The 13,505-nt window shown below is 35.9% G+C and overlaps 1 protein-coding gene and 1 pseudogene across 1 annotated transcript in view; one reads left to right on the top strand and one right to left on the bottom strand.

The window, feature by feature from the left end:
- LOC122347995 overlaps positions 1-10,581 on the bottom strand; it is a 28,020-nt pseudogene extending 17,439 nt beyond the window's left edge.
- Positions 10,582-12,582: 2,001 nt separating this feature from the next.
- LOC122347994 (copine-7-like) overlaps positions 12,583-13,505 on the top strand; it is a 13,311-nt gene continuing 12,388 nt past the window's right edge. Inside the window, exon 1 of the mRNA XM_043243225.1 lies at positions 12,583-12,637. Coding sequence (XP_043099160.1) covers positions 12,583-12,637 — 55 coding nt within the window. The remainder of the gene's footprint in view (positions 12,638-13,505) is intronic.

Raw genomic sequence — 13,505 nt, 5'->3', positions numbered from 1 at the left:
AGGTAAAAATGAATGCATACTTTCACATAGAAATTCCTAGAGTAAGAACTTTGTGAAGTTCAAAGAAGTTCACTTTGAAGGGCAAGTTCTTACATCCAGCCTAGCCTTGTCACCCCCGACATAAACAAAATAAATGGATGCAGCATTAGCACTGATGACTTTTGTCCAGTCTTAAGAGCTTGCACATTCACGCTGGGATGTTGTTCTTGCTCATCTCAAGTCTCTGAGACTCATTGACAAGAATGATGTTTTTTTTCCAGGGGACAATGGATTTAGGGATTGTACAGGATTCGATTGCAATGCATGCACAGATGTCACATCCTACATGTGTTAAATATATTGTAAACACCCTGAAAGATTTGAGGCTAGGAGAGAATGTTACTTTACATTACTTTCGTAAAGCGTCAACTAAAGTCCTTTGTGACATTAAATTGAGAAGACCTTGTGTTTTCATTGAAGGTTGCAGTTAAGTTTATATGTTTTTATGGCAAAACATATGTTGTTAAACCTACCTCTGGCATGAGTGTTACATGTCACTCTTTCAGGAAGAGATGTATTTGTGCACGTTTACCTGAATACAGCTCTTTGGATCTTTTTAATCCACTCAGCTGGACAGCTGAGAGCCTGTGTAGTTGGGGGCTCTTGCGTGGTAGTAACATCCCCAGCCAGTTTTTACAGATGTATTTCTGTTTACTGTTACAGTTCAGTACGTCCCATAATCCTGCCGGGTTCCTGTTAACATGGCAACACAACCTCTGTGCCTTTCTACAAAGCGAAAAGAAAAAAGATCAAAAATATATTCAGGTAGATTTAGACATCATGGATTTAATACAAGCGTAATACAACTTCAAAAAAAATGTCTTTAATCAACATACCTGGCATGCCAACATTAAAGTGTGTGAATTGAACTTTTTCACCATTACTCCACTGGAAGCGCTCAAGACTTTCAGTATTACTTAGGCCAATCCAGAAATACTTCTCAGGCCTAAGACCCACCAAACTAATGAGAAAAGCGTTCTCATACCTAATTAAAGAAACAGCATTAAGAATGTTATATGAATGTATGTATACAGACAGTAATGGAAAATGTCTACTAGTAAACAAAGACAAATATAATAATGCTGCATGAACAGAGATGATTTGCAATGTGCACAATTAAAGTACTGTAGGGATATTCTTAATATAGAAAAAAAATTAAAATGAAGGAAGAAAAACAAACAAAAAACTATACAAAAATGGTCTGAACTGCACAATAAATGACTGATAATTGCATATCTATAATAAATAGCACAGCAACCAGGTTAAATATTATACTTAATATTATACTAAATATTATACTCTGTTATTTTTATTATTATTTTTTTCGATGCCAAACAAACAAACAGTACTAAAACATTTGCAACTGCAACAATTTTCTGAGAGAATGGTTAAATTTTCTGACAGAATTGCAAGGGTGCCATATTTATATCCCATGAATAATTTCCAGGAATTCACTAAGAATCAGTTTTTTTCTCCCCAAAATCACGCTTTTTTTCCAGGTTCGCTCCTGTTATCTCTAATAGCATTGTTTACTGTAATGTTTCCAAAACAGGTAAATACTAAATATTTTAACATTTTATATTTTACAAACCACCCATTTTTTATGATTTAATTCAGCACATGTGCTGCTCTATCAATGTCTCATAAAATTACTATATTCTTTTGCAACATACACTATGCGAGTAGTGAAAAACACATTTTTCTATGATGTGTGCTTTTAGTTTAGTTGCACCCTGTATGATTACCTAAAAATATAATCTGCATTACCTGTTGGCAACGTCGATCAAACGAGCTCCTGCCTGCTCACATTTCAGTTTGGCCTCATTAAAAGACTTGATTTCCATGGCAATCATGTAACAGTAAGAGTTGTACCTAACCCAACCCTATGGAAGGCAGACAGACACGACTTAAATCAGAACAACAATTCCTCATACATCTTACACTATTAAAACTAAAGATTATTTGGAACAAAATTCAATTAAAGTAAACTTCAATGAAATCACAATAAATCACATATGCTAATGTCCTGATTTATGAAGTGGAGAACGGTGTAATTTTTACATAATTCAAGATTATAATAATGTAGTACATGTATGTAAGGTTTCGTGCTATTTAAGATATCAGAAGGCTGAAGCACTTTCCAAAATAATGATGGATGGATGTATTTGTGAAATTGTATTTTCTCTTTTGTTTATTAAAAATGAAAACATAGTATAATTTACAGTAGACTCACAGCTAGGCATCCAGGACTGACAACCTCTGGGGTGCCATCAGTCTTTCTAGATGATTTTTTTGCAGATGTAGCCATGCTCCGTCTCACACATATGGTCCGCCCATGTGCCTTCCTATTACAGAGGTAAAAAACTAAATTACAGCTAACCAACATAATGAGACAATGGATGGATGAATTTTACTTGAATTACCAAGAGAGTGTACAATAGAAGACAGAGATACTGAACTTCTGGCCTTGCCATTTAGACTCTTTTGCCTCCCTAGAGAGTTGGACTGTTCACAGTGTCCAAAAATGGCATTAGTATAATGCTACAAGTGACAAATTATTGAATAAAGTAGTTATTTTGTCTTCCTTCTTGTAAAAGTATTATCGTAGCTTCATAATGGTGCGGGTTGAACCACTGATGGCAGATGGAGCATTCAGTCAATGACTTTTCTGCACCATGTCAGTGGTAATTGTTTCAATGGGAAAGCCTCCCGCTTTTCATCCAGATTCTCATTGTGTTATCGTTGAAGATTTCCCAGAGTGTTTACTTTATTATGAGTCCATTGTGGAGAATGAAATGGAGTACTGCTTGACAAAAGATTATTATTATGGAAGAAAGGGAGAGAAGGTGGACCAAAAACAACAGATTCCTCAATTGCTCTCCAAGACAAAGAAGCATCAGGATCAAACCAAACTCATGAAGGTTGAATGGAAAAGGCTTGGGGATAAAACATTGGGAAAGACCTCCAAATATGGCTGCATTATTTTAGAAAAAAACTCACATTGCGATATTTTGTTTTTGAAATACATATTGCAATATGGGAAGAAAAAATAGAGATGATTTTAATAGCTCTATCTGAAATAAATAAATAAATAAAAATCAATGACCGGGGATTAAATCAGCATAGAAAATAAACAAATTCTAAAACAAAATCTCACAGTATTCAGGTGCACACATTGAACAGTCAAGTGTAAAATAACACTGCACAGTCTTCACTGTATAAATTAAATCTAATAAGTGATTTTTCTCTTATTTTTGTTGTTTGGTTAATATGAAACAGAAATCAACAGGGACATTAAACTACAGTTATTGTTCTCCTCTTTCCTTCTAAAGTGTTTGCCTTCACCTAAAACATAACCAATTGTTTTTTTACAAGGATACTTGCAGCGACATGCATTTTGACATAGTTTTGTGAATATGTGTAATTTCAGGCACAAATAGTAGTAGAAGTGAATGGAATTCAGTGTTCTCTCTCCGACAATAAACTGATGCCTCGTCCTATTTATGACGTACAGACAGAGAGTTCAAATGACTGGCAACGGTAGCTTTGTCACGTCCAGGGTAGGCAGACTTCAGGGCCATTCACGTATGTGTTGTGGGTGTGTCGTTCTTGAACGATTTGTTCAGTTTGAATGAATCCTTAATATGATCTGGGAAGAACGAGTCACCTCAGGGAATGCGTCATTCGTCTGTTAGGTTCTGTGCTGAAAATAATTAATCTGTTTTGAGTATTTGAGTTTGAGTCGTTCGTTCATCACGTGACAGCTTCATAAGCTTATCTAATGAAGTCTGAGATGGAAAGAGAACTGATTAGTTCATCTTTGAGGCTTTAGGTTTGAGTTGTTCATTCATCGCATTGCAGCCCCATAAGCTTATGCAATGCAGTCTGAGCTAGAAAGAAACTTGATAATAATAATAATATCTAATAATAATATACAACTATGTATTGCATTTTATTACCACATTTAATGTTTTGGAAAAGAACCATCATGATTTCTCTGTGCAATTTTTTTAATTTGAGTGGTAACATTTTAAATAGTAGTTGTTTTTTTTTATTTAATGTCAAATATTTGTAAAGTCATTTAGCCTACAATAAACCTTTCATGCTTAAAGCTTTACCTTGTTTGAATGTGTTTAAGCTGCTGCTGCTTTTGACTACTTTGATACTTTGTCTACACTTTATTACAGCCATTTCAGACATGGAATTCAGCAAAAATAGTATAGGATTAAAAAAATACACATTTCAGCATTATAAAAATCTGAATCTTCTGTAAAGTTTTAATTAGTTCACACAGTTATATGACAACTAAAAATAATTTGCAGGAAATGTTCTGGGAATGTTCGATCTGAGCTATAAAATTAAACCTAAAAATAACCTGCAGGCAACATTCTGGAAATGTTCTCTTTAGGTTGTAAAATAAAATCTAAAAATAACCTGCAGGGAATGTTCCTAGAACATTAGGGAGCGTTCTGTGTTTGTTGGGAAGTTGAGTCAAATGTTAAACCTAAGTCTAGTAATCAGGTGCTGTTTGAAAGTGTGCGGCACTCAGAAGTATGTCACAACATGAAATATATTTTATAGCACATTTCTGTATTTGCTGCACATTACAATACTTCTTTGTGTTTTAGGTATTTACAGTGCGTTTCTGTATTTTGGAAAGGACCCACCTTTCCTTTGATGAGAACACAATCCTCCATACGATTTATGATGTGTGAAGGTTCTCCAACAAGCCACTTGGCGAAGGTAACATGCGTTCTGTCTGACCACTCCGAACAGGTTCTGGACCCTCTTATCATTAAGTCCAATCCAGAGCTCATCAGTAGGCACTGCAGAACAAGCACTCACATTGGTTTCAATGGCTTGTTTGTTTGTTTTGTGAGGGTAGGTTAATTGATAGAATATAGAAACATGTGTTTGTGTATAATGGGTTCTAAGATTGCACATACTTACAGTACCCGCTCTCTGTGATATAATGAAACTGTACTCCTCTATGTTGTGTATACTGGCCAAGTCTGCTCCTTCCTTGTGACATGCTTCTAACGCATCACTCCACGCCATCTTGTTCCGCTGCAGATAATAGCAATGACCAGCATATGGAACCCATGCAGCAGGACAGAAGGTAGGCTGGTCTTTAGCTTTTAACAGAAAAGAACACATGCCCTTGTAAAACCTGCACACGATGTATAAATGGTTACCTTTAGTATAGTGTGTGACACATACAGCGTGTCTATATTCATTCATTAATTCGTTTTATTTAAATAACACACATATTTCATACTAGGACAATTGTAGCCTACCTGGTGGAGGTGTGTCGTCTGTAGAATTGCCTTTACGACAGATGTAACCAATTTTTTTATTGCAGGCTAAACTCTCCCACTTTGATGCTTTACCAGCATTTAATGCAGCACAGTTCAGGCCTGGTTCCAAGGAAGGGTGACCTTAAAGTTAGAGCATGCGGCAAATCAATTCCACAACTAAACCCGGAATGCCTTTGTATGGGTGCATGCATAAATCAGTTGTATGTACGTGGATTTTATTTACCAGGAGCCCAGTTTAGATATCTGAATGGGTTTCCGTTAGACCACTGCCAGCCACTCTCAAAATCAAGACTGTTAAGCCCAATCCATAGTGTGGAGTCAAAGATATTTGTCAAGCCTGAAGTATAAAGTGTCTGATATACTGAAATGCCACTTTATTTATACCATATTTTGGTATAAAAGCACACTCTTTATATGTGACTGTTAAAACATTAAAGCATGCAATATATTTTTTCTTAGTGAAGGAAAGTACTTGAGTCTACCTGATATGTAAGTCTGCTCATGCAGCTCTGAAATGCTGAGAAGATCAGCGTCTTGTTGCTGGCAGCTTGCTCGCGCCTGATGCCAAGTCAGTGCAGACTGCATGTTCCTTTGATATAACACACCGGTCACTGGATCACTGTCCCAACCTGAGCCGACTATTGCACACAGTGGGTTATATAGAGCGGTTGAAGTTAGTTCCCAAATCAGCAAGAACAAACACTTTGCACAGTGTAATTATTTAACAATGTTTTAAACACTATGGAAACCCAAATCATTTAGAGTTGTTCAATTACTACTACTTAAATGTTAAAAGTATTACCAATACGAAAAAGTATTGACCAAACGTTTATATTAATCTGCATCTGCTGATTCGATTTGAACTTTAATATTACTAAATACAAAATGCTATACACACACAGAAATAGTTGTGTTATGTTGTCTTACTTTTATTTGGGCAGAAGCCCCACTTTTGTCTGTGTTGTAGTCGGCCTCTGTTGAACACCATAGCTGACCATCTGCTCTTCCCTCCACAATGCATTCGGCGTACCACTTGTCAGCAAATTTAAATGGGAACTGGCATGGTTTTCCAAATGAATTTCCACCTATTGTATATAACGCTACAGAACAGCAGGAAATTAAATTAGACAATAGTGAGAGAATGTAAATATTTGATATTAACAATGCAAATTAATGCAATAAGGTCTTCCACCAACATAATTTTTTTTATAATGCTGTTCTGTAAATGCCCACATTTTAGGTGGAAGCAAAACATATACTTCTGGGGTCATATTCCCTTAAAAATTAAAGCACCGTATCATCAGAACCTCAAATGATAGCAGTAAACAAACACTTCTTTATACGGTAGCGGAGATATTCTTGTGATACAAGATCTGTTTCAATATCCCAGTGTGGGTGAACTTTTACCATTGAAAAACAACAAAAAACAGAACGATGCCCAAAAGATGCTCTGTGACAGCATGCCCTGACATTACTAAGTTCTACGTGTTCCTGGAACAATATTTGTTGTTGACCCTGAAACAACATTTTGATCCCAAAATGTAATTTTAAACATATTTCTACAAATAAACCTAACCATGATTAATGCCTAAAATCAGAAGAAATGAGCGATGACCTCTTAAAAACAAACAAAAAACAGACCTTTTAAATATGAATTAAACATATCTTCTAAATGTAATTATTATAGGGTCTTAATAGCTTTTCAGTTTCTCTGTCTATTAGATGGACTTTTGTTCATACCTTGATATCCATGAGAGCACAAATCCTCTTTGGTCCCATAAATCTGCCAGCGACTCCAGACACCTGCTCCCTTATACAACATCATATTTGGCTCGTTTCGGTTTCCATAATTCAGGTGCAACGACTGTCCCTTTAAGCCGAATAACGTATCGTTCTTACATTCCCAAATTTGTAGAGGACTGAGTTCATTGCAGGGCACAAGGAGAATTTTGACCCAGTCTTTGATGTTCTGGGCCCCCAAGCAGAGTTTAAAAGAGAGGTTGATAACTCGAGAAGAAGAAATCCATCGGAAACGCTGAGCCTCAGAAGACACATCGCACGGGGCTGTCTGTACCACAGAAGCGCTCACAACATTCACACATTTGTTGTGATCTTCGTTGTAGATGAGGAAGTAGCTGGAGTCTGCATGTATAGAAAATTATATCAGATGCTGTAAAAAGTAACACATTCCATACGCTTTCTATAAACCTGTTTGGGGCTAAATTACTTATGAATTTATCTAAACAGAGAAAAAAGCAGCACGAATACTTGACAGAATATAGTTAGACTTATTATTCAGAACCAAATAATGAAATTACTAATAAATTGTGACTAGTCGGCTGCACCTCCCCTTGATTGTCATCATCACCCCGCCCTTCACCAGGCTCCCGACGGAAGTGGGCGTGTTCGAGGGGAGGGGCGTGGTATTGGACAGGTCTGGCGGCGTGTGACGAGAAGTGGATCGAACCTCGTCACCGCCCGCCGTTAAATGCCGGCGAGAAGCGTGCTGTCACACTCCGTAGTCCTGGTGAAGATTGCACACGTGTACCGCTGACGGGTTCCGTTCTGTACCGTTAGGAAATAGTGGAGGAGCCGCCGCCCCTTACCCTGGACCCTTCCCCCTGGAGCACTACCTGACCTGCACTTCCCCTGCAGCACGACGAGGACACCAGTTCCCCCGTTTATTTTGGACACTTTTCCCTTTTTTCACTTTAAACTTCCAGCCAATCAGATACCCTAATTGTATGGGGGTTATGGGTCCTGTGGACTAAAAAGGTTTTATTTCATATACAAATAGTGTATTAAAAGAACTATTATTTGTAAGTGTTTTTTTTTTCTGACTGAAATTAAGGAATTATTGGCAATATTGATAAATAAAAAATATTTTGCCAAATGTGTTTTTGGCTGGTTTAGATCTGTCATTGATAAAAAAAAAAGGCAAGTAGGTAGCAGCAAGTCCCTGTGTTTAATAAATGATCTATTGAATCATTCAAAACAAATGATTCATTCAAAACGGCTAATTCAATAAGAAACGGAACAAGAGTCTGCATCCCAATTGTTTTGTGCCATGAATACAAAACAAAACCCCATACATTGATATTTTTTGTTTGATACTGACTGCTGTTTTTGCAGCGTTTCTTGAGGTTTCTCCTTCAGTTGCGTTGTTTGAGTCTCCTTCTCCCTCTATAGGTTTAGAAGAGTTGGTTAACCAGTTTAGCTCTTCTTGTTAAGACATTTTAAACGTTGTGGCTCCCTTTAAAGTCAAATCACAGCCCTGGTGGAATAATATCACCCGTGCTCTTAGACAGGAGTGTAGGAGAGTTTTTAAACTTTTTTCATTGGCAAGATTACTGGAATTAGATCTCAAATTTCTTCTGTTAGACACTATTGCTTCTGTTGACCCTGTTAATCAACTGACCTGTTTTACATCTGTTTCTCTGTATCAGCTCAAAGAAATAATTGCTCATATGAAGCAGGTAGTTGATTCTATTGGTCTGAGTGTTCTATTCTGAATCTTAGTTTGTCATCTGGTGTGCTTCCAGCGAGTTTTAAGCATGCTGTTATACAGCTTCTTCTTAAAAATGGCTTAGACCCTTTTGAGATGAATAATTTTCGGCCCATTTCAAAATTGCCTTTTATATCAAAGATACTGGAAAAAATTGTGCATGCACAGCTTTATATCAATCAAATATCGTCATGTTGCACACAAATATACATGTTTCCTAACAGTATGCATTAACTATCAACTTTTTAAAACGACCCGGAGTTACGCAAAAAGCAAGTTGGTACAAGTTTCCCAAGAAAAGAATAAAAGGAAAGGTAGCAAGCAAATAAATGCTACACCATACTACTGCTGTCGCGTTTTTGTCCTTTCAAAGCAAATTTAAAAGGTATACAATAAATAAACCCGTTTTTAATCAAACGTATAGGCTACGTGTGAGCGTCGCGTCATATTTATATTAATATAAACTCCGCCTCCAGCAGGGGTGTTCTATTTGCCCTCAAACGAAGAACGTAGTTTGTTTGAAGTATTGTTTCACCATCGCATCCAACCCTAAAGTTTAGGAAATGACTGCCTTCAAAATTTCCAGAGGTCCGGATGCACTCCACTGCACCAAGGCCACCTCGGACACAAGTGACCAGCACATTTATGGAATGGAGAGGTGGCAGATTCCTGGATTGTGGGAAACATGGGCATGTTCACATTGACAATCTTTGATTGTTGCACTAAACTAAGTAAGATTGGCTATCTGATATATTAATTACCACACCTCGAGTGATGGGCGATCCAAGAATCACAATGTCTTAGATGACGTGAGTCTCACTTACTACACTTTGAAAAGTCACGATTCAATGGAGTGTTGAAATTAAGCACTGACAGATGAAGAGGGGATGGTCAAGTATTGGATGCATTTTTAAAAATAGTAAAGAAAAAAGAATAACTGTTGCGTTTGTATTTGTAAAAAATAAAGATGACGGAATAAAATGGGAATAGGACTGTTTATTTAACAGCTAGCATCTCATAGCTATCGTTCCATGCACTAATCAGTTTTCTTTGTGTGAGCTTTTCGTCAATGCATCGTGCTTACTTCCAGGTCTATATCAAATAGAAATGCTAAATCCTCTTAATTTTTGATGCTTATATCTGGCTATCATCAACACATTATCCCATGCAAATGAACTCGGAGGGTGTCAAATTGTGAAAAAAAAAAAAAAAAATTATATATATATATATATATATATATATATATATATATATATATATATATATATATATATATATATATATATATATATGATGTTGTTTTTTTCTTCAAGTTCTCTTTTTCTGTTTTCATTCATAAATTTATATTTATATTTTTGCATTGTTTTAGTGCAATATTAGGATTAATATTAATTAATATCTTTGAAACAATCAGTAGGCTCCTGTATAAAGCGTTATACAGATAAACGTGACGTCATTTAACGTGCTCGAAACGTGCAAAGTACAATTTATGTTATTACAATATTGATTTTAAATACAGAGCGTAAAGCTTGTACTTCACATATTCATATACATATAAAAGTGTTACATTCATAATTACCGTTTCCTTCCTCCAGTTCATTCGCATGTCTGGAGATGAAAGTGACATGGAGTGAGCTGTGTTCTGGGGAAACAGTATTCCACGCAGTGTCTTCAGATGCATACATTAAATTTAATCCAATATAGCAGGTACTCCGCCATTTCGCGCATACAGAAAATTCACATAGTATACCCACAGAATTGTGTGCCTGAGGTTTCAAGCTGTAGGCATTTTTTTGAAAACTGCAGAGTAGTACAAGTGTCTGTACTGTGTGTGGGAGAGCATGTTATCAGTATATATTAGGGTGACCATAAGAGCCAATTTCCCAAACACATCCTGAACAGGATTTCTATATTACCTAAAATATTGCCTATGGTTTGCATGCAGACCGAACAGTGTATGACATCGTTCCTTATGGTTTCAAAATGCTCTCGAGGCACTTTGAATCAAAGCAATGCAGAAATCCTGCCAAGGACGCATCCAGGGAGAATTGCTTAATATGTATAATTTCATGAATATTACTTAGGAACTGATCAGAAATAAACAACAACGTGCAAATAAGTTAAACACATCCATTCGATGTCTATTATTTCCTGAATATTACTAATGAACTGATCAAAAGTAGTCTACTGTTTTATTATAGTAATATAGTAATATTTTAGTACTTTCTCCTGTTTTATTTTTGATTTTGTATTTTCTGGTCATTTGGAATGAGGATAAAAAGACAAAGAATAAAAACATGCAAATAAGTTCCAACATCAATTCAATATCCTTAAAATTCCTAACCATTTTGAAATTCAAGATGGACAGCCCCCTGATGATGTCATAATATGCAAATTACATGAATATAAACTATGGGTCATGCAAAACATTTTTTCAATTTTCACTAGATCTTTATCTTTAAGTCCTTTCAAGCCACAAGCTTTTGAAATCATGATGTGAAAATCCAGCATTTTTCCAAAAGAACAAAAAACGGGATAAAGTGAATTATATACAATGAAACATAGTGAGATTATGCATAAATGAGAACTCTTTTTAGGTTCCTTGGGCCCAGTAGCTTTGTACATTTTAACAAGTGAAATAAAAAAAGAAAAAAAGCTGAACAAAGACACAACAAAATAATTAGTGTGTCAGTATAATTAGTGAGCTGCCATTGCCAATAATTAAGTTAAATCTGTGACATACCTGTTTGAATTGAAGGCTGTAAAGCACTATATAAAGAGAGCAACAAAACAAAGGAATGTCACATATCTTCATGTTTGTCCTTGAACTTGTACTCCAAGCGTAGAGAAAACCAGTCTGTGTTTAAAGAGTGTGAAGCTTATATACACATTTCTCCAAATCTTGTGTATCCTGTCATGTGTTTGGGGGGAGTGGAGGTCACAGAACACACGTGATAAAAAAATCAAGAACAGTATCAACATAATACTTCAGAAATATATATATATGTGTGTTTGTGTGTGTGTGATATATATATAATTATATTTATTTATTTTTATTAGTACTTTTGGTAGGTTTAAATCTGTTACACAAGTATACATTTTGGTGCATTGATAAACTTGTAGTAAGTGAGCGTTATGTATTTGACAAGAAGGAGCAGGAGTGATTCTCCAGGCCAGCAACTACATGATGTACAGACATGAAGTGTATATATGTATAAAATGCTAGATGTTAATCTGCATATGAGTCTATGTGGCAAGAATGAGTCAACAACAGTGGTCACGTGCTGCTCTTTCTTTGTTTGTATCTTTCCTGCATTGGCAAAGACAAACCTGGCATTTGCAGATGTAATGATGCCAAGTGTTATACAGGTGTGCAACTGATTTGTGAGTTACCCTTCCCTTTTAGTCACCTAGGAGAAATACACAATTACTGTTGAAAGGCTGCCTGTTAAAACACACACACACACACAGAGAGAGAGAAGAAAGAGAGAGAGAGAGAGAGAGAGAGAGAGAGAGAGAGAGAGAGAGAGAGAGAGAGAGAGAGAGAGAGAGAGAGAGAGAGAGAGAGAGAGAGAGAGAGAGAGAGAGGAGAGAGAGAGAGAGAGAGAGAGAGAAAGAGAGAGAGAGAGAGTGAAAATGGATGCCTGTTATTATTTTTTTTCTAAACTGTGAAAATGCTGATTTAGTAGGATGGAGACACAATGGCAATTCTAGAGAAAAATGAAGCTCAGCAAGAAGGAAATGAGAGGACAAGCTTCAGAGAGTCTGAAATTTGGTCAGAGGGAAATCCTGTTTCCTGCTGAACAGTAAGAAAGAATTGAGTCCTCTGAAAAACCAATCCCTGAAATTGCACAAAACATCAGAAAAAGGAAATGAAAGACAAGGTGAAAAATAACAAATAGCATGTAAGTGGCACATTTTCATGTTTTTTATTTTATTAAAATACGGGTATTTTGGTTTGGAAAGAATAATAATGCCAGGTTTAAAAACTCTTGACTCTCAACAGTGTATAAACTTCATACCGAGGAAGAATTCTGAATTTTGTCATTTCTGTCACATCTTAGAAATTGCATTTTTGGAATCAAATCTGCTTTGTTTAATTTGCAAATTTCAGCTATAGCACTTTATTTATACTAATTGAACACAAACAAAATGTTCTAACTTTCTTCCAACCTCTCTTAATCTAGATATAAATGTGTGTGTTTTGGTGTGTGTGTCTTGGAGATGCTTAAAATCACATTGATCTCACTACATAGGCTACTGAACTTGAAAAATACTTTTATTAGTTGTTTTTTTCTTTCTTTCTGTAGCTATAAAAAGTGAAACTCATATACGTGAAGTAAAATATATTCGTGAGTAAAAAAAGTGTTTTTTTATAATTACAGCTTAGAACTCAAAAAATATTTGAATATTTCCTAAGATCAATAAAAAAGCCTACAAATGTTTAAGTTCTTTAAGTTTGTTGCATGGAAGTTTAACAGCCTCTGGCCCTGCCTTCAGCTCGCCTGGTATTGTTGTATTGACTTTTCTATCTTTCTTTTTTTGAAAAATATTCCATAGATTCCATAAGGGTTGTGTTACATGCTGGCTTTGTTTCAATTACACAGTAATAGCATTTTGTCACTTTGAGCAGGTCCTGCTAG

The sequence above is a fragment of the Puntigrus tetrazona genome, chromosome 7, assembly GCF_018831695.1.
Source record: "Puntigrus tetrazona isolate hp1 chromosome 7, ASM1883169v1, whole genome shotgun sequence".
Lineage (NCBI taxonomy): Eukaryota > Metazoa > Chordata > Actinopteri > Cypriniformes > Cyprinidae > Puntigrus > Puntigrus tetrazona.
This window is presented reverse-complemented; position numbering and strand designations above follow the sequence as displayed.